Source organism: Euprymna scolopes, chromosome 39 (assembly GCF_053919585.1).
Source record: "Euprymna scolopes isolate OS-2025 chromosome 39, ASM5391958v1, whole genome shotgun sequence".
Lineage (NCBI taxonomy): Eukaryota > Metazoa > Mollusca > Cephalopoda > Sepiida > Sepiolidae > Euprymna > Euprymna scolopes.
The window spans coordinates 67,147,371-67,175,245 of NC_136520.1; the positions used below are offsets into that span (position 1 = coordinate 67,147,371).

General features: G+C 33.4%; 1 protein-coding gene across 1 annotated transcript in view; it reads left to right on the forward strand.

Annotated features, from left to right (window-relative positions):
* The window catches only part of LOC145263822 (uncharacterized), a 297,808-nt gene that overhangs the window by 262,980 nt on the left and 6,953 nt on the right, over positions 1-27,875 (forward strand). The window contains exons 4-5 of the mRNA XM_080120887.1: positions 1,777-1,852; positions 18,489-18,782. Coding sequence (XP_079977013.1) covers positions 1,777-1,852; positions 18,489-18,782 — 370 coding nt within the window. The remainder of the gene's footprint in view (positions 1-1,776; positions 1,853-18,488; positions 18,783-27,875) is intronic.

Consider the following 27,875-nt stretch of genomic DNA (forward strand, 5'->3'; position numbering starts at 1 on the left):
ATACTGCAAGCAAAGACCATATGTGGGGGCGACCCCACATATAAGACCTTGGTCAATGTAGGGGCAACCCTTCATACCAATTGTCACTATCCAGCTCCCTTACTCCCCGGGGAGTTTGTCCCCGTTTCCCTTTAACTCCTCACATTAAAAATCGGCCTTGTGCCTAATTTGCTCGGTGAGGGAGCAAATAAATACCATCTGTTCCGGCAGATACTGCAAGCAAAGGCCATATGTGGGAGCGACCCCACATATAAGACCTTGGTCAATGTAGGGGCAACCCTTCATGTCAATTGTCACTATCCCGCTCCCCTACTCCCCGGGGAGTTGGTCCCCATTTTCCCTTCACTCCTCACTTTAAAAATCGGCCTTGTGCCTAATTTTCTCATTGGGGGAGCAAATAAATATCTCAAAGTGTAGTATCTGCTGGAACAGATACTGCAATCAAAGACCATATGTGGGGGTAACCCCACATATCTGACCTTGGTCAATGTAGGGGCAACCCTTCATACCAACAGTGCTTATCCAGCTCCCATTTCCCACCTCTCGGAAGCTGGTCCCCCTTTTCTCTCCCCCCTCCCTCTCTCTTCACATTAAAAACGGCCTTGTGGCTTATTTGCTCAGTGGGGAAGCAAATAAATAACATATGTTCCGGCAGATACTGCAAGCAAAGACCATATGTGGGGGCGACCCCACATATAAGACCTTGGTCAATGTAGGGGCAACCCTTCATACCAATTGTCACTATCCAGCTCCCCTACTCCCCGGGGATTTGGTCCCCATTTCCCCTTCACTCCTAACTTTAAAAATCGGCCTTGTGACTAATTTTCTCAGTGGGGGAGCAAATAAATACCTCAAAGTGTAGTATCTGTTCTTCAGATGCTGCACTTCAATTTCTTGTTCTCTGTCAGTGGAGGAAAAATCCTTCACGACTGAGACAATTTTTATTTTTATTCCTTTTCTCCACGTTAAAAAACGACCATGGTGTCTAACTCTGTCCAGTGGGGAGGCATTGTAAATAGGAACTAATATATAATTTTAATTGGAATTCATTATTGAGATGAGTATTATTTATATCAATTTATTCATTGCGGACTATTATTCTCATCTTTATTCGTTGTTGTTTCACGACGTTTCGGCCAACTATTCCTCTGGCCTTCGTCAGGTGGTAACCGCGACGGACAAGAACATCAAATCTCTTAACTGCATTCTCAGCAATCACTGCCATCTGTAGTTGTTCTCTTGGCCAAAAACGTGCATATGTTCTAGATGGCCTCCATTTAGCTTTAGTTTGTTTTTTTTGGGGGGGGGAGTCATCCTGTACTACTAATAGAATAGTACCCTAGAAAAGTCTTTGATGTTTGTACGTGATTTGATTTTCAATCGCGTTGCTATGCTGACGGACAAACAGAGAAACTTGATTACAGAATGATTTAAAACAAAAAAAAAGCAACTATCTATCCTGATAAGTGAACGTTTAAAAATAAAACAAGGATAAATTTAGGAATTGTCTGCAAAAACCCGTATCATATTGGATAAAATACTCGGCAAAATCCAGTTGTTGTAAGTGACACTCTTCATGAGGTTAAAGGTTCAATCCTTAGGGGCGGGCGATCGTCAGAATACACTTACGAATTGCGTGAGACTTCTACACTTCTGGCGGATGAATGCTTGAAGGTGTTCTTTTCGAAAATCCGCAAAGATTCCCGAGTTCGACAAGAGACATCGTAAGAAGGTCGAAGTTTTAAATTCTAAAACAATAATTTTCTTCCCTGACAGGTTTGGTTTCAAAATCGTCGAGCCAAATGGCGGAAACAACAAAAGCAACAAGGAAAGGATGCCAGCATTACACAAGGTAAGGACTTAAATACACAAGTATATTATTATTTTATATATCCACATAATATTTTATGGGGTATAATATTTTATGGGGCATAATATTTTATGGGGTATAATATTTTATGGGGTATAATATTTTATAGGATATGATATTTTATGGGGTATAATATTTTATGGGGTATAATATTTTATAGGATATAATATTTTATGGGGTATAATATTTTATGGGGTATAATATTTTATGGGGCATAATATTTTATGGGATATAATATTTTATGGGGTATAATATTTTATAGGATATAATATTTTATGGGGTATAATATTTTATGGGGTATAATATTTTATAGGATATGATATTTTATGGGATATAATATTTTATGGGGTATAATATTTTATAGGATATAATATTTTATGGGGTATAATATTTTATGGGGTATAATATTTTATAGGATATGATATTTTATGGGGTATAATATTTTATAGGATATAATATTTTATGGGATATAATATTTTATGGGGTATAATATTTTATGGGGCATAATATTTTATGGGGTATAATATTTTATGGGATATAATATTTTATGTGGTATAATATTTTATGGGGCATAATATTTTATGGGGTATAATATTTTATGGAGTATAATATTTTATAGGATATAATATTTTATGTATCAATGTTTAGTATTTACACCAATAGTTCTCAATACGCGAATAGAGCTAAGTAGTAAGTTATGAAAATAACTATGGCAATTGAGCTACACATTTTCCGCGTTTCATCCTCGTGTGTAGCTTGATTGCCATGTATATTTTCATAACTTATTACACGAAGATATATGAAGAAATGGAGAAAAGAAAACCGAAAGTTTTTTTTACATTCTTATCTTATCGTTCGTCTTTGTTTAAAGATTTTCTCAAGATGGCAGGTATAAAGAAAATGAAAAGATGAATTTATTTTTTTATTTGCGAACTGTTATCCTCATCTTTATATTCGCTGTTTCATCACGTTTCGGCCAACATCATCAACAACAAACATGAAGACGGGGATAACAGGCAGTGAGACGACAACTATGGAAGGCAGTAATTACTGGGGATACAGTTAAGAGACTCAGCATTCCTATCCCGTCGCGGTTAACCACCTACGAAGGTCAAAGAAATAATTAATTCATTTATTGCGGACTAAGTGCACGCCTGTGGAACTCTCTTCCGTTTGCCTGTTTCCCACCTGACTACAACTTGGATGGCTTCAAGTCCAACATAAACAAATTCCTAATAAACCACCTCCTTAAGCAAGACGCTTTATCAAATCTCCAGTACTGACGATTACTACGATATTATCCCATTGATTACTGTACACGCAATAACCCTTATCCCCGAGTGGCCTCTGGGTCTTGATAAGTGGTGACTACCATGTAAAAAAACAAACTATTATCCCCATCTTCGTTAGATGTTGTTGTTTCACGACGTTTCGGCCAACTATTCCTCTGGCCTTCGTCAGGTGGTAACTGCGACGGGATAGGAACTCCGAACTGAGAATGCAGCTAGGAGGTTCGGAGTTCCTATCCCGTTTCGGTTACCACCTGACGAAGGCCAGAGGAATAGTTGGCCGAAACGTCATGAAAACAACTATGAAGATGAGGATAACAGTCCGCAAATAAATAAATATACAAATTACTCATCTCCAAGGATTCCAGTAAAAGAAATAATCAAAAGTTAAAATTTTAAATACGTGGTATATATATATATATATATATATATATATATATATATATATATATATATATATATATATATATATATAGAGAGAGAGAGAGAGAGAGAGAGAGAGAGAGAGAAATAAAAAGGAACAAACCGTATTATATGTTCATCAACGTTTCGTCTTTATTTCGAGACTTCCTAAAATAAAACGTTGATGAACACATAATACGGTTTGTTCCTTTTTATTTCTCTATTTTGTCGGAATACTATTCCCATTATTTTCATCATATATATATATATATATATATATATATATATATATATATATATATATATATATATATAAATGAAAGAAAAGAAATGAAACTCTATTTATTTGTCCCCCCCCCCCCGACAAACAAAAAGAAACAAATTTGTTTAATTTATATTACGCCACGGAGCACTGCAACTGAGCTTAGTGATTGTAAATGAGTTAGCATGAATGTAGTGAACGGTTGTATAATGCAATGTGATACGAAAGTGCATTTACCTGAACATCGGCTGCATTTCTTATTCATTTCTTAATTTCGACGTGTGAGGTTCCGCCACAACAACTAAGTTGCTCGGAAATCCAGACAAACGATTTGTTTAAAGTGCTGAAGGCTTTGTGCAGAACCATCCACACTTTTTGGCATTACTGCTAACCTCCGTCGGTGCAAATAACTGTCACAGGACAGAGTATACAGTAAACCGCAGGTTTTTACATCAGAGTGATATATTACGTTGACACACCGGTCCTCGCCAGATCACCGAAGTTAAGCAACGTTGAGCCTGTCCAGTACCAGGTGGGTGACTATTTGGGAAGGTTAGGCGCTGTATGTACCGTAGAAATTTCCAGGTTGTTATCTGGAGGCGCATTAATTCACTGCGAGAGAGGCACACCCAGTTTTCGTTAAGATATGCATCTAGGAGAAGGAAACTCTGATATATATATATATATATATATATATATATATATATATATATATATATATATATATATATATATATATATATATATATATATATTGAAAATTTTTTGGGTGGTACAAAATTTAATTATGGCTAAATACAGACCAATCAACATGATGATTAAAAAACTAAAAATTGAAAATAAAGATTAGCTAACTAGGTTTCGTTCCTCGCTCAACAGAGCTACATTGAGGAAAATACAATTTCGTGATTATGTCGAGGAGAGAAAAAAAAATGAAAAATAAGCCAAATAAGCGTGAGAAAAATTACATAGAATCTAGATTAAGTCCTAAAAGATTTTCTTTTTGCTTGCAATATATATATATATATATATATATATATATATATATATATATATATATATATATATACTAAACTCTTTTTTAGACTATGTATAATATGTGTACGTGTGTCTTGTTGAGGTTTGCTTATATGAGAGTGTATGTACATTTGTATATGACGTCTGTATATAACGTGTTCGTCTATGACCGTACACACACATTATATATATATATATATATATATATATATATATATATATATATATATATACATTATATATATACACACATTATATATATATATATATATATATATATATATATATATATATATAATTTGAAGTTGAAAAAGCCTCAGCAAGTAAAAGCATCTTCAAATGAAAAATATAGAATGAACAGATAAACTGTTTTAGAACACGCTTTTAAATACGAAAATAAATTATATTTCTTATTAATTTCGGATTTGAAAAATGTCTCATCAGAGAAAGGGTTCTTAAGTTTTGTTGTCCTTTTTTTTCTCTCAGAAGTAACAGTAAAAAGTCCATCCTCGTGTTGTGTTATCGATGTAGGTCTAGTTGGTATTGCACGTAGAAGTATTGAGCATGTTAGCCCTGCGAGCCTTTCTGGCTTAATAGATAGAAAGGCTCGCATTCACGAAATACGAAGTTGAAAAAAGTGTCGGCAAGTAAAAGTATCTTGAAATGAAAAAATATAGAATAAACAAATAAACTGTTTTAGAACACGTTCTTATTTCCGAGAGAATAAAAGACCAACACAATTTAAGAACTCTTTCTCTAGTTTGGGATTGTTAAATCCTAACTTAATTAGAAAAAATGTAAACGAAAAGTCTTTTTTCGCATCTAAAAACGTGTTCTAAAATAGCTTATCTGTTTATTATAAATATATATATATATATATATATATATATATATATATATATATATATATATATATATATGTATATATATATATATATATATATAAACAGATAAGCTGTTTTAGGACACGCTTTAAGATGCGAAAAAAGACTTTTCGTTTCCATTTTTTCTAATTAATTAATATATATATATATATATATATATATATATATATATATATATATATAATCTTTTTATTAAAAATTTATTCAAATTCTCAAAAAAAAAATTATAAACCTTGTACGAAAGCTATACAAACATTAATTATTTGACAAGAAGTAAAAGTAAACTAAAAAAAAAAAACTTATTTCATGGAGTCTCTAAGAATGCAATTCTTCTCATCAGAGGGAAGAGGTTTGCAAAATCTACAAAACATTTTGCAGGTTAATGCGTTAAAGGAAACTAACAATATGAAAGCAATCATAATTGCACCAAAATAGTTAACATTTAGTGAGATTTTATGAGATTAAGAAAGCAAGAAACGGGAAAGGAAGAAAAAGGATATGGTAAAAAAACAGTATATATATAATTTTTTTTTTTTACTATAATAATTAAATACCTCCAGACACTAGTGTTTCATCCTTTCGGGAATCTTCAGTGCAGGGTGTCACGATTAACGCCAGTCGGCGGATTCGAACCTGGTTACAGAAGCGATCTCTGGCTCGATTAGCAAAGACCGTTTCCATTCGGCTACCATTAACCGCACGAAATAACGTTTAATTTAAACATTTTAATTTTTTAAATGTTCTTTACGTCAGTCAGACAGTGATCTAATCGTTATACGATGATCTATGCATAAGAGCTAAATTGACCGACTAAATTCAACTGAAAGTGCTCAACGATAAGAAACGAGTTTCTTAAAGGGTCTGTCATATTTTTTTTTTTTTACTTTAATAATCAAATACATACAGACACTAGTGTTTCATCCTTTCGGAAATCTTCAGTGCAAGATGTCACGGTTAACACCAGTCGATAGATTCGAACTCAGCAACATGAGTCATCTCTGGCTCGATTAGCAAAGACCGCATCTAATCAGAGGCTGTCATAATTATTTTTTTACTATAATATTACGTAAAAAATAATGTTTTCGACATAACTGTTAAAATTCGAAATATGCTGTGTGGTTATTGAGTAGAATTAATGTTTATATAGATGTTAAAAGGTAAATCTATATATAAAAAAAACAACTGATAATTGGTTAGATCAAACCTATGTAATCTCATTACTTTTCATTTGATTTTTTTTTTACACGGTGATCACCACTTATCAAGTCCCGGAAGCCACTCAGGGACAAGGGTTATTGCAAGTACAGTACGTTAGTGTGGAGATTTATTGAAGTGTTTACTTGAGGTGGCGGTTCATTAGGAATTTGTTTACGTTGGACGTGAAGACATCCAGGTTGTAGTCAGGTGGGAAGCAGGCAGACGGAACAGAGTTCCACAGGCGTGCAGTTCTAAGAAAGAAGCTTTGTTCATGGAATTGATTGGCAAAAAAGCAACACACAAGCGATTGTCATTTACACGGGGGAAAAACGTCAGCGAGAATTTAGGGTTAGGGTTAGGATTAGAGGGGCTATATATAAAGAGAAACTATAACAGGGGAAAACTGTGGAGGTCCGACCAGTGTCTCGCCAAGGCCGCCTTGAAGCCCTGTAGTTTACGACCTCATCGGGTAGGTGGTTCCACGGAGATGCCACTCCAACCGAGAACGTTGCTTGGCGTCGAAGCCTCCAGAACCGTCGAAGGTAGACCTTTTTCGCGTGCCCACGGAGCCCGCGATTCGGGGCAAGGGCAAAGAACTTGGTAATATTCAGCTGGTGTTTGAAGATTTAACTCGCAGTCATTCAAAATATAGAACTTAGGACTTCCAGCCTGTCATGGCTGAGAGAACGAGAGCATGTTAGTCCTATAGATTAAATAAAAGGTTCGAAATTCCACCCAGATTCTTGAGTTCAACAGAAAGATTGCCAAGTTCGACAACATACACCTGAAGAAGGTTGGAGGTTACGTCGGCCGAAACGTTATGAAAATAACACGCTAGATAAGAACATTAGTTCAAATAATATGGATATGTTTTTGTTTTTGTTTTGTTTTTTTGTGTTTTTGTTTTTTGTTTTTCTAAATTTTAGATCTTATTCCTCCGGGAAAACGCTGATTAAGAATATAACCACTTTGAGGGTGTTTGTTTTGTGGTTCTTGGGTTTTAGCTGAGCATACACACACACACATATATACTTACACAGACACAGAGATAACTGTCCTTTATGCAATAGATTTATTGTTTTCAGCTGTGTTATTTTTAATTTTTTTTTTTAGTGGAGAAAGGGCGGGGTTGCTTGTAGGAAACGAACATGAAACCTTTCAAATGGATAAGAACAAAACTCGACAGCGCAACAAAAACGTAGACATGTTTTCTGTTTCTTTTGTTTGGTTGCCTCATTTACGAAGAATAGAACACAGCTTCTTGGTGATTCGATATTCTTGCTGATAACGAAGGGCTACGTTTTTGGTTTCTGTTTTCCCGAGCAAAAATATGAACGTCTTAAAGCAAGAACGAAAAAGAAAACCCGAATATGTTAATAGGAAAACGAAACACGAAGATGTCTCTAAAAATTTGTTCTTTGTTTTCTTTCTTTCTTTTTTTTTTGTTGTTTTTTGTTGTTTTTTTTTGGGGGGGGGGTCCTTATAAATAAAATTGGAACGAATAATGTACAGGTCAACGAAGAGAAGTTGAAGAGCAAATAAGAAATCAAGTTTGACACAAGGACTATTTATTGTGTGATGGCAAACACGTTTCGTAGTTCAGGTAGATATAAGAAATTACCACAAATACCTTGAGGTTATCTCACGTGTGGTAGACGCCAAACACAAGGAATTATCATGACAGCCTGTCCTTTCATCGCGCTTTGAACGCAGACAGGTGTCTGTCTGCCCAAATAAAACAAGCGCGAATCATTTTATAATCCTTTATGTGAAGCTTTAGTCTCTAAAAAATACTCCGTTTTCCCATTTTCCATGGAAACTACATCGATGACTAACGGAGATTTCACATTTATTCGCCAGAGGCTGATATTACTTCTATTAAGTAGACATTTTATCCTTTTTAAAGACGGGCAAAAGTTATAGACCGTTGACTTAGAACGAGACTTTATGTCTCACTCCTTGAATAAATGTGATATTATGAAGACTAATCCATATCAATCCATAACTACGCATTGAACAGATACCACAATACTTAGTTCGCTGCAACTTATCATAACAAATGTGCATACAACATTTTAGCAAGATCGGACAAGTAGTTTCCGAGAAAACTTCTAGAGTAAGTGTGATATTGTGAATACTAATCCCTGTCAATCCCTATTAATCCGTAGCTGTGCATCTAACGGATAAAATAATATATATATATAAAATATATATATATATATATATATATATATATATATATATATGAAGATACTTTGTGTGTGTAAGCTAATTTATATATTTGGCAGCGTTCTTAGATACGTTTTGTACAGAAATTCATCTGATTAGTATTGAAAATCGAAAAAATCCGACCTTAAAAATAGCTTTTCCCGCTTATAGATAAAATAAGAATAACTTTTACAGGGAAATATTTTACGTTACACCGCCAAGGGAGATAATAAAATTTCAGCAAATCACTTCTTCTTAAAAAACAGATTTATTATAATTTGGGGATATAGTTTAGTGGTAGAGCATCTGACTACAAATCAAATTGAATTTGAATTAACTTTACACTCATCTTTGGACAGATATTATCAATAAAAATAAAACGGAAATAAAAATATACTTAGTTGACAAATATTTATTCACAAATAATCAAATTACACATATGCAAAAGTATTTAACACACGGTCAAATTTCATTCTTAAGCAGCCATTTTATTTTGCTACAATATTTCAACCAATCAAAAAATTCGTTCTTAAGCAGCCATTTTATTTTGCTACAATATTTCAACCAATCAAATATTTCGTTCTTAAGCAGCCATTTTATTTTGCTACAATATTTCAACCAATCAAAAATTTCGTTCTTAAGCAGCCATTTTATTTTGCTACAATATTTCAACCAATCAAAAATTTCGTTCTTAAGCAGCCATTTTATTTTGCTACAATATTTCAACCAATCAAAAATTTAAGTCTTAAGCAGTCATTTCATCTTACTACAATATTTCAACCAATCAGAAGGCACCTCAGCGCTCCTTACAGGTCAGTTGATACCAGCTCTTAGACACTGCGCAGGTTGCTTTTTTCATTACTGTTTTCAAATGGTTAAAACAAAGGAATTGGCTAATGATATGCACCAGGAAATCATTGCAAGCCATAAAGATGGAAAGGTTTATAGAAAAATAGCTTCAGAACTAAATTTGGTGGTGAATACAGTTGAAAGTGGAAAACAACGCGTGGTAATAATAAAAATCTTCTAAAAAGTAGTCGGCCACATTGCTCGTAACGTGGAGAAAGAATCGACTCTGATTCGTTCAGAAATTCAGGAATTGTAGAAAGCAGGTGTTCCCACGACGTGAACACCCTCGACAGACCCGACAGGCTGCTAAATCCCACCCCACACTGTAGAAATCCCTAGATGTAAAAGATCTTTCTACTCCAGTAGTTTCTTCCCCAGACCCGCTAGACTTTGGAATTCTATTCCAGATCCCTGCTTCCCCAACTGTACTGACGTGTAGCAGTTCAAGTGCAACGTGAACCAACATCTTGCTGCCCAAATCCCTACATAGTACCCCAGTAGTTGTTGCTCCTGTTAGTAGCCCCCTACACCAAAGTGGCAATGTGCCTTGTTTGGGGTGAAAATGTAATAAAAAAATAAGTAGGCAAGGACACAATCAAGAGATCATTGAATCGTACAGGCCTGTGTTCTATATCACCGAGTAATACTCCATTGTTGAGTCCTAGACATGTGAAAGATCGTTTGGAATGTGTTTATAAATATCAATGTGAATCATATGACTACTGAAACAACGTTTTTTGATCAGATGAAACAAAAATTGAGCTTTTCAGAAAAAAACACCCGTGTATGGAGGAAAAGGGGCACAGAATTTAAACCATCTAATGCGATTCCCACTGTAAAATTTGGAGGTGGAAGCGGGGTGATTTGGGGCAGCTTTTCTGCAAATAGAGTTGTAGGAATGGAAATCATAAAAGGGGAAATGAATGCAGCAAAATACACGAAGATTTTGTTAACACATCTGTTAAAGATTGCCGCAGATTTCCTATTGAACCGCGACTTTCTCTCCCAGCAATACGATGATCCCAAGCACAAGGCTAAAATAACTATGGAATGCTTTAAGGATAATGGTATTAGTGTTCACCCGACACAAATCCTATCGAAAATCTTTCGGAAATTTTGTAGGTAAGGTTTCACGCAAGAGATCCCAAAAATATCAAGGAATTGAAAAAAAAAATTGCGAAGAATGGCTGAAACTACCAGCAAGTGCTTGTATAAACTAGTAGGCAGTTATGTGGACCATTTGGAGGCTGTAAGGCAGAACAGGGGATATACAACTAAATATTAGTAAACGTGTTAAATAATTTTGCATATGAGTAATTTGATTTTTCGTTAATAAATATTTGTCAACTAAGTATATCTTTATTTCCCTTTTGTTTTTGGATAAATATTATCTGTTCAATAAGTGGATGTAAATTTCGATATTTCTTGAGAAATACGAAAAAAATATACTTTCCTACCCACTATATATATATATATATATATATATATATATATATATATATATATATTATCTCTTTAAACAAACAATCTCCTCTCTTCATTTTAATTCATCTTAATTTTTAATTTCTTTCGTTCTATTCTTGATTTTTTTATTTCAATTCTAATTATAAGTATAATCTATATTTCTCCTCCCCCCCTCCATCCCTTTTCTTTTCTCTCATTCCTCCATCTCTCCTTTCTATCAAGCACTTAAACGCTTGATTTTTTTATACCCAAACGTAATTTAAAAGAATCTTTTCCTTCTAATTTATTTTGGCTTAGATCGTCTGACGGGATCGGCAGGCTAATTTATTGTCCTGTCTATCGAAACAACTTGTAATGATTTACGTAAAAATCCCCGAGGTTGAAACAATGAAAACATATTTAGCCTTACTAACGTATTGAGTACATTTCACCTGTTTTTTTTACCAAATATACCTCCATATATATATATATATATATATATATATATATATATATATATATATATATATATAAATGAAAATATTGGTTGACGTTATGTTTTGAGAAAAATAGAAAAACCGAATGAAATTATTAAAATAATCAACGTTTCGTCCTTATTTCAGAGGACATCTTCAGGATATTGAAGTAAAAATGCAAGAAAAGAAAAATTCATAGATCATACGAAAAAGAGAACAAAAGGTTTTTGAATCCTACTCATTTAATTTAGATCATGCGAAAATTATTAAATACGTGATAGATAGAGCTAAAAGAAGACTTTTAGAATCAGCACTAATATTAAATACTAATACAATTACGCAAAGAAAAGGCTTCTACCATTTAGCCCCTAGAATAGGGAAAATAATAATCAAAGAACAAAATATCAAAACAGATCCTGGCTAACTATTTTTCCTTAAATATTTCAACAAAATGAATAAGTTTACAGGAGAAAAAAAATGTACGTATTATTTAACGCATTTTTAAAATTGTATATATAGACATTGAACAACCCAACCTTCCCATACGCACACATATGTTTGTCCTTCCCGACATGGGTAGGATTCAAAAACTGCCCTCTTTTTCGTATGATCTATGACTTTTTTTCTTGCATTTTTACTTCAATATCCTGAAGATGTCCTCTGAAATAAGGACGAAACGTTGATTATTTTAATAATTTCTTTCGGTTTTTCTATTTTTCTCAACATATATATATATATATATATATATATATATATATATATATATATATATATATATATATATATATATATATATTACCTTGGTGCAAAAATAATATCGGTCCTGGATATGACCTTAAACTTTATCCGGTGGTGAGGCTCCAGCTTGCAGGCTTTGAGGAGTGTGGAGCCACCCTTTAATCGCCATTGCGCCCAGGTCCACTCTAACCCGGAGTGGTAGTACCTGTTAGGTCCACAACTATGAGTTAAATAGAAACTGACTTGAAAAAACAAATATATTCTATTAAAAAATTGTACTTCAAAATCACTGACTTCGGCATTAAATAACCTGAAAAGGGTTGATATGCCGTAAAACAAAAACAACCAACCAACGACGGCCCTGTCGGTGGGGCATTAGAATACGCCGACTGCCCCCCTGCAGAGGGTAAAAGTCCCTCAATGGGGGTCCTGGATATGACCTTAAACTATATCCAGTGGTGAGACCCCAGCTTGTGGGCTTTGGGGAGTGTGGAGCCACCCTTTAATTACCATTGCTCCCAGGTCCACTCTGACCCGGAGTGGTAGTACCTATTAGGGTTCCAACTATGGGTTAAATAGAAACCGACGTGAAAACAACAAATATATTCTTATAGAAAAATTTTTCTTCAAAATCTTTGGATTCGGCATTAAATAACCCGGAAAGGGTTGATATGCCGTAAAACAAAAACAACCAACCAACCAACGAACCAACCAACGAACCAACCAACCAAAATAGTACCGTTTTTTACGTTCAACTACATATATAAAAACGACATTATTTTTGCACCAACCTAATATATATATATATATATATATATATATATATATATATATATATATATATATATATATATATATATATATATATATATATATATATATATTCATTAGTGATTTACTTTATGAACTAAGTACAAAGAGATCGACGTCTCACGAGTTCAGATATCGTGAGTAAAAAATAGCTTCAAGTAAAATTGCGGTGCTTGTGTTCCCACGTGTTCCCTTGTGATAAATAATCTCTAAACACAGAAGAGTTCTACAGTTGACGAACTAATATGGCTTCGATTTTCAATGCGGCACAATGTGGAAAACATCGTCGATAGCGCAGATTGCAGTAGAAGACAAGGCGAAATCGGATTTCTTTGCGCCAACGACAGGAGAGCGCTGATAAGGCGCGAATTTGTGCAGAATTATTGCGACACTAAGTTTGAGATGGCGCTGCAGATTGTCTCTTCCAATTTTTGTTATTGCGCTTTTTTTTCTTTTTCCCCTCTTTTTTTTTACTATTCTGTTATTTTGTTCGTGGGTATTTGTTTACGTTGTTTTTTTTTTTCAGAGGGCGCCACTTATACCACCCGAACAAACAAATACGTATAAGGATCTTTATGCACGCATAAAAAAGAAAAGAATTTTTAAATCTATGATGAAATTAATCTGATACAAACAATGTTATAAAATTTAGATCAACAACACGTGGGGATTGTAAGTTTCTTGCTTTATGTTCTTTGGATCGTCTTCGAACATATATATATATATATATATATATATATATATATATATATATATATATATATATATATATATATATACTAGAATTTTCGCCTGTTAAAAGCGGACAAAAGTTATAGCCCGTTCATTTAGAATGAGTGCGTTATGCCAAATTGATGTTTGAATGATGTTTAAATATGGTTAAATTTGTGCTCATTTTTGCAATGAATGCTAATCCCTATATTGTGCATCGAACGGGTACCACAATAATTAGTTCGCTGCACCTTATAACCAAGGTTCATAAAAAATTCCAGCCATATTGGCTTAGTAGTTTCCTAGAAAATGTAGAACGCGCAGACCTACAGACTAAGGGATAATATATATATATATATATATATATATATATATATATATATAGAGAGAGAGAGAGAGAGAGAGAGAGAGAGAGAGAGAGAGAGAGAGAGAGACAGACAGACAGAGAGACAGAGAGAGACAGACAGACAGACAGACAGAGGCAGAGAGAGAGAAACAGAGACAGAGAGAGAGAGAGGGGCAGAGAGAGAATAAATGACAAAAAAATATATTCCCGAATTCATGATGTTGACCATCTTATAATTTATTCCTTTAATTCAGTTGACATTTACAATTCTTGACAGTATCTGTTTTGTGGCGCAAAATCAATCACTTAATTTTATACCAATCACTGAATCTATTTTGCCTTAACTCATCAGAAGAAATAGCAACAATCAATTCGTAAAAAGAAAATGAAATGTGATTTGACATGATTAAAATCCGAAAATTGGAAGAGAAGCTGCATATACCTTTAATGTTTCCATTACGCCATTTTGAATTTTTAAATATATATATATATATATATATATATATATATATATATATATATATATATATATATATATATATAAAGCTGAACGTCTTTGTGTGTGTCTGGTCATGAATAGGCGCCTATATGGTTGACTATTATAGAAAACTGATCACATATAATGATAGAAGATGTATCGAGACACATGAATGGGTATGTTTGATCTGGCATAATGATGATTCAGTAAAATTGTGGGGTCTTCGTACGCGCCTGGTTCACAAAGAATGGAAATAAAAAATTTAAAAATTAAAAAAAAAACGTTTACAAGTGTTTTTGATATAGTTGTGCATAATAATACTTTGATAAGTATGTTTTAACTTAAATAGGGATTGTATAATAAAATTGTGAGGTCTGCGTTCGCGCAATGGGAATAGGCACAAACTTTAATAAAGACTTTTCATATCTATCTGCGTAAGTATAATTTGATAATTATGTTTCAGTTTGAAGAAATGTGGTATAATAAAATTAGCACTTAAAGTTAGCACTTGACCTCCATAGAATGGAAATATGTCACAAAGTTTAATAAGGTTTTTAATATAGATCCACAGAATATTGAGATAAGTGTTTCAGTGTGAACAGGTATGGTATAATAAATTATGGGGTTTATCTATTTTATTTTTACTTTCATGATATTTTGCTTTGGTTTTGATACTCCCAAATTCGAAGCTATCTCTTTACAACCCTTCCTTTTCATGACCTATCATACTTTCATAAATCAGAGTCCATTTTCTGTAGGCTGTTTTTGAACCAAGTCAACGACGAGTACTTTTGCTAGTATATATATATATATATGTATATACATATATATATATATATATATATATATTAGTATGTGTGTGTGTGTGTGTGTGTGTGTGTGTGTGTTTGCTAGATGTGGCGAATTTTAAATCGACAACTCCATTTTTTTTAATTGCAGATTTGGCAACTATCGGTTATTTTAAGTTCAGCGTGGTTTTGCAATTCATCATGATAACACCCGAACACCATTTGAACGAATAATTTTACGAAATGGACCTGTGAACTGGCCACTTCGTTCGTGCGATTTAACTCCATGAGATTATTTAGGGAGGGAGGGTATGTAAAGTCCACTGTTTATGTTAATAAGCCAAACACAATTGGAAGACAACATTCTATGCGTTATTACCTAATATATTTCGTAGATTTTGTGACAATTGGATCTCTAGATTACGTCATATGTGCGAAAGCCGCAGTGCCATATGCTCGAAATTGCATAAAAGTTATAAATTTAAAAAAAATGAATCTTTGGAATATGTTACTGTGTTTTTTTGGGGGGTGGGGGTAGTTTTAAAAAAAAACTTTCTAAACAGTTTAGTTTTACTCTTATTCTTATTGTTTTCAACTACATTCCCCTATCTTATTATTATTATTTTTTACTTACAGGTAATAATAGAGTTAATTCTCTATTAATCATTGCCCAGTACATAGTAATGATTTGGGCTAGGACAACAGCATTTTCTTTTCATTGTTTGGACTCTCGAGTGCGTATCCATTGATATCTTATATGCTTTTATACCGAGTGGTGTGGCTCTCGGTTGAATAACGGTGTCATATATATACTCAAAAGCTAAAACAATGAAAAGAATATGATTCCACTGCCAAACAACGTCGCAGCCGACAAGAGCCATGACAGTCAACGAACCTAAATTCTAAGACTCAAGTTTCGCACTCACTTGGGCTCATCAGTTAGTCACATCCGAACTCAGGATTCGAAACCCAAGACTCTTGCATGCGAAGCAAGCACTCTGCCAACTGAGCAAACAAACACAAGAAATTCTGTTAACGAACACAGATCAAGCAAACCGCGGTTGATGAGTTCAAATGAGGGCGAAACTCGAGTCTTAGACTTCCGGCTCGTTGACTGTCATGGCTCTTGTGCGCTGCGACGTTGTTTGGATGCGGAATTTATATATATATATATATATATATATATATATATATATATATATATATATATATATATAACTTTTTCAGATGAGTCATCACTTATCAAGGCCAGAATGCAACTCAAGGATAAGTGTTAATGAGTATTCGGTGGTCACCGGGAAAACAGCCCAGTACTTGTTAGTGGTGGAAATTAGGTATAATTTGATTATTTAGGTGTACTATATAAAAATTTGTTTGCATTGGAATTGAAGAAGGCCGTATTGTAGTCAACTGAAAAACAGGCCAGCGAACAGAGTTCCACAGGCGGACAGTTCTAGGAAAGAAACTTTGTTCATTGAACTTGCGTTTAGATTTAAGCACATATAAAGGTTGAGGGATATTGTTTATAGTGGTTGTAGCTAGACAAGTGTTATATCCGTGTGTTAGATCGTTTTCGTTTTAAATTGTACGTAGTTATGCAGAATGCAGAAACTATTCATGAATATAATTCAGTGTATTAGTTAAATGAAATCAATTATCTAATGTAAAACCATAAAATAAAAAATTATAAATTAACGCTGGTTTTTCAAATGAATATGCAAGTTATTTAAGCTTCGTTTAGTCGCTCGCATATCGTACCTGAATACATGTTCGTTTCAGTAATTTTAAATAGGACAAGTAGGCTTTTAATATCAATGTCTGGTCCCAATTGAAATGAATGGCTCTCATTTTGGGAGTAGCACTATGTTTTGTCAAACTTCTGGGACTGACCTTCACTGCTGATCTGAAATGAAACACATACATCAAATCCGTTGCCAAGATCGCCGGAAAAATTATTGGATCATTCTACTGCTCCAATAGATATCTCGCTGCTGACGCAGTCCTCCGCCTGTATGAGCCAAGTACGTTCTAGCATGGAGTACTTTTGTCACATCTGAGCAGGAGCTGCTCGGGGTTGCTCGGGTACCTATCCTTCTTTGACTGAGTTAAAGACCGGCTTCGAAACATAATAGGTTATGCTCTTTTCTCTTTCCTGCAACTTTTTCAAATAAGAGTCTTGCGTTATTTTCATAGAAGATGCTCGTCTCAGCTTCAATCTATGGCCCCCTCCTGGCTAGAATTTCATAAAAAACACTTGTCTAGCTACAACCACTATAAACAATATCCCTCAACCTTTATATGTGCTTAAATCTAAACGCAAATTCAATGAACAAAGTTTCTTTCCTAGAACTGTCCGTCTGTGGAACTTTGTTCCGCTGGCCTGTTTTTCAGTTGACTAGAATATGGCCTTCAATTCCAATGCAAACAAATTTTTATATAGTACACTTAAATAATCAAATTATACCTAATTTCCACCACTAGCAAGTACTGGGCTGTTTTCCCGGTGACCACCGAATACTCATTAACACTTATCCTTGAGTTGCATTCGGGCCTTAATAAGTGATGACTCATCTGAAAAAAGTTTTAACGCTTTAAAATTATACAGGTCGGTAGAAAAATTATTTTTCAACTATACTGCTTCATTGCCACAGATTGATTAGATGAATCCTTCACAAACAATTAACTGATCATTAACATGTATACCTTTGCTTCTTTTGTAGTCCTGCATTCGGCCAATGCGAAGTGTGGTGTTGGCGGTGGTGTTGGTGGGCAGGGTCCATCCGGGGTAGGACCCACTCTCTCAGGCCTCAGTCTTCCTAACATTCCTCCACTTCACAACATGGCGCTGCCAAGCATGTACTTCCACAGCAACATGGCGGCCGCTGCCGGAATGGATTGGCCGGGTCCCCCAATTGGGGGCTCTTTGGCTCCACCTCAGACCTCTATGTCTTCATACATGACTACCCCGGGTGGCACAACCAAGTGTGACAATAGACTACTCCACTCATCGTCAGGTAAATATCAAGTCAAAATTTCTATGCTCCTCTCTGTTTCTGGTTCTGATATTTTTTCTTTAATATATTTTTTTTTTATATAATTCTTATTATTGAATACTTCGGACTACTGTCCTCATCTTGAATGTTATTTTGCACAACATTTCAGCCGATGTAACCGCCAATCTTCTTCGGATGTCTCTTATCGAACTGGGGAATATTTATGTCGAACTCGGGAATTGAGAAACAAAAAAAATTAAGGCTTCATAATATCATACTAGAATTGTCCGCAAGCGATTCAGTATTTGATAAAATTCGGTTGTAAAATTTACACTCTTCTGGAGGTTGAAGGGTAATCCTTTGCATAGAGGACACCCAAAATACAATTGCGAATAACTTGGGACCTTTACCCGGTCATAGCATGTATTTTGTCGAACTCAGAAATCTGTATGGAATTTCGAACGGAGACAAAGGCAAGGACCCGTGGCGTAGTGGATAAAGTACTTGATAAAATTTAGTTCCAAAGTTAGACTCTTCTGGAGACTGATGGTTCAATTCTCAGTGAAAGCGACACTCAAAATACTCGTACAGTTGCGAATTATTTAAGGCTTTTATCTGGTTATGGTTGACAGAACGAGAACATGCCACCCCCGTGGATTAAATAAATGGTTCTGTCCGAAAATCTGTGCAGATTCCCAAGTTTGACAGCAAGATTCCTGAGTTCGACAAGATACACCTGGAAAAGGTCGGAGGTTACATCGACAGAAACATTGTGCAAATAACACTCGGGATGAGAACAAGAGTTCGAAGAATCCAAATAATACGACTCTCTCTCTCTCTCTCTCTCTCTCTCTCTCTCTCTCTCTCTCTCTCATTACGTATTTAGTTTTATGAATGACAATTTCACCGCGAAACATATTAAATTTCTTTACATATTTCAAAACCAAAATTGTTAAATTATATCAAGTAACTTGTGCATAAATTATTTTTCTTTCTTTTTCGCAGTAAATATAAAATACGTCAGTAAGTATATATATATATATATATATATATATATATATATATATATATATATATATATATAAACAGAGATGTGTGTGCCACAGACGATTTCTGATTGGTTAATCCAATAATCACATCTCCTAAAAAAACTATGGTTCGTAGGCTCTTAACTTTACCATAAAATATTATGGCTTTATTTATTGTCCATCTTGGAAGGGTTTAATTTTTTCCTAACTTGCGATTTACAAATTATAAAAATACGAAACTTACAATCTAACAATCGAACCTCCGACATCACGGCCGCCATTATGAACTAAACTAAAAAAAAAAAAAAAAACGTGTTCACTCGTGGTCTTTTCATTTCGGGTTTGGGTACGTGTGCAGTTTTCCATTGACATTAAAAAATGGAAATATTTTTAAAAAAAATATATTCTACGTACTCGTCATGGGATAAAGTTTTCCTACAGAAAAAAATCACGTAATTTCATCAAGTAGTTATTTTTTTATAGCGAAAAAAGAAAAAAATCAACGCTACAAGCGAGTAATTATTAATTCAGCCATCTTGATTTTTAACCAAACAGAAAGTTCAAGTAGGGGGATTTCCCCTTTTTTTTTTTTTTTTTGATAGCGAGGCCAAATTTCGCGAATTTGGCCTTTTTTTTTTAAAGCAGTTTGGCCTTCAAAATTTCTGTTTGGCCTTTTTCTTCACCGATGAAATAAAAAAAAGCAAATAAAAACAACGCAATAAAACTTTTAAAAATACGGCACACTTTTGTTGTTCTTGTTTGTTTGTTTTTTTTGGTAATTTTCCTTATTTTTTTATTTTTTCAAGATAATACTATTAAATGGACACTATTATGCCAAATTAGCCCCCCCCCCCCCAAAAAAAAAAAAAAAAAAATTCCACAAAAATTCGAGATTTAAGGTTTTGACGAGATAATTTAGCGAATTGTCCGGACTATTGCGAGATAACCATCCATTAGTTTTTCCTGAAATTTTGCCACAAATTGTATTTCAATACATAGATGTGCATAGTAACAACATTTTTTTGCCGAAAATTCCCGTTGCGTCCCCAGATTTCATCGGTGAAGAAAAAAAGGCCAAACAGAAATTTTGAAGGCCAAACTGCCTTAAAGAAAAAGGCCAAATTCGCGAAATTTGGCCTCGCTATAAAAAAAAGGGAATTCCCCCTACTTGAACTTTCTGTTTGGTTAAGAATCAAGATTGCTGAATTATTAATTACTCGCTTAATGCACACAAAAAATATAGATTTATTTTTGGGTAACGTTCCCCCGGGTTTTCCTTTCACTTGAGTAAATAATGGTCTTTCGTTATATATATGGCGTACTATTATCCTTATATATATGATGTTTATGTTTATAACAACATCTTAATACGGCGCTGATCCATAGTCGTTTCGACTGACGGATGCCACACACATGTTTATATATATATATATATATATATATATATATATATATATATATATATATATATAAGTGATAGTGTCTGTGTGTGTCTGTGCGTCTGTGTGCATTTCCCTACGCTAAAACTCTGTCAATTTTAAGCCTAGAGATTCGAAATTTGATATACAGGGTACTGAGATTTGGGAAAATCGATGTGATAGGTTTTCGACAGAAATTTGGCGATTAAGTGGTCAATATTCAACGATTTGACCTTTGAGAACTCTACCAAACTCCTCCTACAATTTTGGGTCTAAACAGTAAACACGTGATATTTTAGATATACATTTCTTGGACATGGATCTAACTTATTAACTTTACTTGATCCCTAAACATTAAATGTTAAGAGGTCATAATAGGGGTAAAAGTTTAAAAAAATTGACCGTTTTTTTTTTCTCAGCATTAACCTCAAAACACCTGGGCAACGCCGGGCACCGATTGCTAGTATATATATATATATATATATATATATATATATATATATATATATATATATATATATATATATAAAATACGTCAGTAAGTATATGTATATATATATATATAGAGAGAGAGAGACTTATATGTAATATAAGTTCGTGAAATTCATATATATATATATATATATATAGACTTATATGTAATATAAGTTCGTGAAATTCATATATATATATATATATATATATATATATATATAGAGAGAGAGAGAGAGAGACTTATATGTAATATAAGTTCGTGAAATTCAGTAAATTTTCATATATCAATGAGCTTAAGGAGTCAGCTACAAAATTATCACATTTCATAATTGAGCATTAATATACTGTGTATGCAAAATCAAGACTTCAAAACAAGGTGTTGATGGCAACGAAAAGTGTATTTCATTTTACATTACAATTGGCTTTTTGGTAACTATAGCCAAGGTAAATGTTTCTCGCATGCTTTTCCCGTTAGAGATTTTCCCCTTTTTTTTCTTTATCTTCAAAAAATGCTACATTGCCAAAAGTATGTTTATTCATAAGGTCTGTTGAAATGCTGGTATTTGAAAATTTTCAAACGATATAATGCTTGAAATTGTCGAACTGGACATGGAAACAATTGTAATGTAAAATGAAATACACTTTTTGTTGCCATCAACACCTTGTTTAGAAGTCTTGAGTTTGCCTCCACAGTATATATATATATATATATATATATATATATATATATATATATATATATATATATTATTATTATTATTATTATTATTATTATTATTATTATTATTATTATTAACGTGCATGTTCCGGAGTTTGCTCCTCATCAGTATAGCTAGACTTAGTTGACAAGGATCGAACGGACCACCGTTCGATAAGTGGTCTAGTGTTTTACAACGCGATCAGGACGCCCTCGTCAATTTTTATGTTCGATTTTTATCGCTGTAAATACCAGATTGTTGAAACAAGAAAAGAAAAATGAACGCATAAAAAGGATATATCAATATATATATATATAGATTCATTCATTTATTCAACAAGGGTACACATTTATTTAGGGGTGTTGGGTAAGTGGGGACTCTATATGCCATGGCATTTCGAAGACTAATGCCTTTCATCAGAAGAGCGGAGAAGGTGCTAGGTGCCATGATAGGAATGCGTATAGACATATAAGAATTATAGAATAATAATAAGAAGAAGAATAAGAATAAGAAGAAGAAGAAGAAGAAGAAAGAAAAATCCTGTCAAATCGTAGATTTTGCTGTCCCAGCTGACCACATGGTGAGTATGAAAGAAAAAAGAAACGGGCCAAATCCACAGAGCTAGTCAGAGAGTAAAAAGGGGTTTGGATGATGAAGAAAATCAAGATAATACCCATAATAGTAGGAACACTAGGAACAATTTCGAAAAACTTTGAAAAAAGAATGGGAGAAATTGGAATCAGAGGAATAGCTGCAAAAATACAAAGTAATGCTTATAATAGTATAGTGAATGATCATGTGTAGTAGTAGTAATAATAATAATAGTAGTAAATAGTAATAGTAAAATATAAAAAGTATGTATATATATGTGTGTGTGTGTGTGTGTGTGTGTGTGTGTGTGTGTGTGTGTGTGTGTGTGTGTGTGTGTGTGTGTGTGCGTGTGTGTGTGTGTTCGGAGACGATCCAAAGAACGTAAAGCAAGAAACTTACAATCCCCAAATTATGTAAATTCAAAAAAAATATATATTTTTTCTACTCATTTCTATCTCTAACCTATACCAATTTTCTTATTAATTTTCTTATAAATTTTAAATCCAAACCTTTTACTTCAATTTTTCAGATTCATCTGCCTTACTTTTAATGCTAGGTTTATTTTTGGTGTCTTTTCAATTCAATAGAAATCCTCCTAAATTTGCTGATGAGGAGACCGTGCTTACCAAAAAAACTATGTATAATTGTTCTACGTGACTTCATGTATACCACAAATAAAAAGCACGGATTTTCGAAACAATCGTACAGATAATTGACTTTGTTGTTGTTCCTTCTTATGAAACTGATTTTTAATTTAATTAAATTTTGATTTTTAAATTTTAAAATTTTTTTAAATTTTTAAATTATAAATCACATTACTTAATATTGAATTAGCTCTAGGACATTTAACTATCGAGCTTATTATATATCTAAATTACAACGAGCATTTCCTGTATTTTAATTAAACTAGTAATTTCACTATTACATTAAAATACACTCAGCTCTTTAGACTATTATTCTAATCTCCTTTATATATATATATATATATATATATATATATATATATATATATATATATATATATATATATATATATATATATATATATATATTAGCGAACAGTTAATGAAATATGTTAAAAAACACTTTGAAATGAGTTAAAAGCATATTTAATCTGAAAAGGAAACACTAGATTAATGGATAGTCCTTAATCCGCTGAGTTTCGAAGAAATACTCTCCTTCTCATCAGAGGATAGGAATTAGCAAAATGCGGGATCGGATTTTGCATGCAGAAGTATTTGATGAAACAACAAATAAGTCAAAGATCTTACTTGAAAATAAAATAAATTAAGCAGAGGGAATATGGTAAAGAAAAAGGTGATTACACATTAATGGATAGTCTGGTGGAAGATAAAAAATCCAGTGACGGTAAAATCCAAATGTAAAACTTCAAGATATTCCCTCTGCTTAACTTATTTTGTTTTCAACACTGGATTTGAATGAGCACGTGACAGCATAAATCTTAGATTAGAGAGAACTTGAATGCTCACTGTAGATAAGTACCTTGTATTTGTCGGAAAGCATATCGATTCATACATGTTTTTCTTACTCTTATTCAACCCTAAACAAGACATATTGCCACTTGAAACATACGGGGTTACTATTTAGGACCATGTCTACACAGGCACTATATAGGAAGTTTAGCAGTGAGATATCTGTTCACATTACATTTAATTTTCTGCATGTCAGTATAGTCAAGGAAGCGAGAGGGAATTCCAAAATCTAACAGTGGGAATAAGCTATTGTATGTATGGTTATACGTCAGTCCGACTGCCAAGTGTGCACGACTTGTGCATAACTTTTTGCTAAAGATTTATGAATGAATATTTAATACAAGAGTATTAAATAAAAATCAAATGAGGTCGTAACAAGGGGATGGGGTAAATGATGACCTGGTAAAACTACAAACTATAGATACTCTCCCCCACTCACACGTGTGCTTTTACGTTTGCAACATTATATGTACAAGCTTTGTTGGGTCATGAAGAAAGTCGACAAGAGTGAAATTGCTGCCTTTGAATTATGCTGCTATCGAAGACTTCTTCGTGTAAGCTGGGTGGTCAAACGTAAAAACGAATGAGTTCCAGACAAGATTGGACCATTCCGGAGATTGCTGGACAACATCAATGACAGGAAATTTACAATTTTTGGGACAGACGGCCAGAATAGACGGCCTAACAAAAGATTTGCTTTTTGGTACAACCCCTGGCAAAAGAGAACATGGAAGACCAAAAACAAGAATGCTAGACAACGTGAAGGCTATCGCAAACATTAGCATGGTGAAGAGTGTCACAGCTGGTCAGTAATGACCATTCCGTCAAAGAGAGAGAGAGAGAGAGAGAGAGAGAGATGCACATATTACATGAGTTTGTTTGTTTGTTTGTTTGTTTTTACAATAATATAAAACTTAAAACAACATTAAAACAACGCTATGATTAAATTTTAGAGATTAAAAAAAAAACGGCATTAAAATTGGCAATTGTATCGGAATCGTCTCATCACTAATATATATATATATGTCATATTATATGTTTCTTTATATTATTAGCTGCACATGTGCATACATGTTTCTTTATTGATCTCTGGTTGTAGATCCTACGATGTACGTCATCAGGCTAGCAGATCAAAAGTCATTCTAATAGGTCCATTTTTATATAAGGAAAAAAAATTTTGTCTTTGTTTTTTTGTTTTTTTAGCCTGGAAATGTTTGTATAAATAACTATATTATAAACACGCTCTGTTCATTTATCAAGCGCTCTTAAATAAACACAGAAGTTTTAGTGGATTTACATCGAGGGAACTAAAACTGTATTATCAATATATATATATATATATATATATATATATATATATATATATATATATATATATATATATAGGCAGCATTTTCTTATTTACACAAATATTATTGAATAGCACGGAATCATTCTGCTGTACAATTTTCCTTTTTATCTTTTCCAATCTCCGAACAGTCCTTTTTGTGTTTTTTTTCGAAATTGTATATGTCGGATCCATAATCGCGAGCGCTTTCGACAGAAGTACTTCTATCATCCTCAGGCATATTGTAGAAATAAATGTAGGGATTGTTTTTTTAATTTAATTTAATGATTAGCCTTAGTTTAATCCTTCACCACTTCTTGTTTGGCGATGGACGCAACGGCGAAGACGTCACGTTTTTTTGTTTTTTTGTTTTTTGTTTTTATTTTTTTCACGTTCTTTTCCTCCTACGCGGTACGGGTTTGAGCCTGCCTGCCTACTACCACTACACACACCAAACACCCGGGCAACGCCGGGCACCCAGGCTAGTTCTTAATAAAATAAAAAGATCGAAAAAAAAGGCGTTTGCAATAATTCTTAACAAAAAAGATTGCAAAAACTGTTTTCAATAATTCTTAATAAAAAGGGATTGCAAAAACTTTCTTCAATAATTTTTTATTAAAAAGGGATTGCAAAAACTGTTTTCAATAATTTTTTATTAAAAAGGGATTGCAAAAACTGTTTTCAATAATTTTTTATTAAAAAGGATTGCAAAAACAGTTTTCAATAATTTTTTATTAAAAAGGATTGCAAAAACTTTTTTCAATAATTTTTTATTAAAAAGGATTGCAAAAACTGTTTTCAATAATTTTTTATTAAAAAGGATTGCAAAAACTTTTTTCAATAATTTTTTATTAAAAAGGATTGCAAAAACTGTTTTCAATAATTCTTTACAAAAAAAAGATTGGAAAAAGCTGTTTTCCCTAAGACATAAAAAAGAAGTGCATGCACATGGAAGATATAGACCTGAGAGAAAATAGTGAAGGAACTATTTTTTCCTCTTCATCGGTTCCGATAGCAACAACGCGGAAAATAAGGGAAAACGTTAGTTGACTATAACCTGTGGTTCTTTTTAAGTAATGGACAGTACTGATTAATACGAAAATTGACCAAACAAACACAATCGCTTTATTAATAAAATCATGTGACCATTTCTTCTCTGTCTATGTCTGTGTGTGTGTTTTTCAAATCAACGTGACTTGCGCATTACTAATTTTATAATTTATTTTTTATTGACTATTTGTTGAAATTAAACATGCAACATATAAAATAAAACTGACCTTTAAAAATCCTTTAATTAAGAAACTTACTCCAGCAGGGTACATTTCGGTTTCTTCGTACACAATTCATTCATTTTAATTTCATATTGATAATTTAAAAAATGTATATGTAACTAATACGTATTGTTGAAATGTGATGGAAAAAAATAGAGTATTTTTTCTGTTCTTTAATTTTACACGTCACATAATTAAATATTGATATCTTACAAGAAATATATACAAAATATTCAGTACCTCAGTGTTCATGTATATTGGTGATCTTTTAAAGAAACGCATTTCAGATGAAAACATTATCACGTACTTACTTGTTATGGCGAAATTAGTATAAATTCCAAAAAATTACAAAAAATGATTCGGTAGAAAAGGCCCTGTCGGTGGGGCATTAGAATACGCTGACTGTCCCCCTGCAGAGGGTAAAAGTCCCTCAATGGGGGTCCTGGATATGACCTTAAACTATATCCAGTGGTGAGGCCCCAGCTTGTGGGCTTTGGGGAGTGTGGAGCCACCCTTTAATTACCATTGCTCCCAGGTCAACTCTGACCCGGAGTGGTAGTACCTGTTAGGGTCCCAACTATGGGTTGAATAGAAACCGACTTGAAAACAACAAATATATTCTATTAAAAAAAAAATTCTTCAAAATCTTTGGATTCGGCATTAAATAACCCGAAAGGGGTTGATATGCCGTAAAACCAAAACAACAAAACAACCAAACCATCCGGTAGAGAAAGAAATCATCCACAATTACGTTCTACGATTTTATGTTAAAAAATGACAAACGATTAATTTACGAGAAACCACTTCAAGTCAA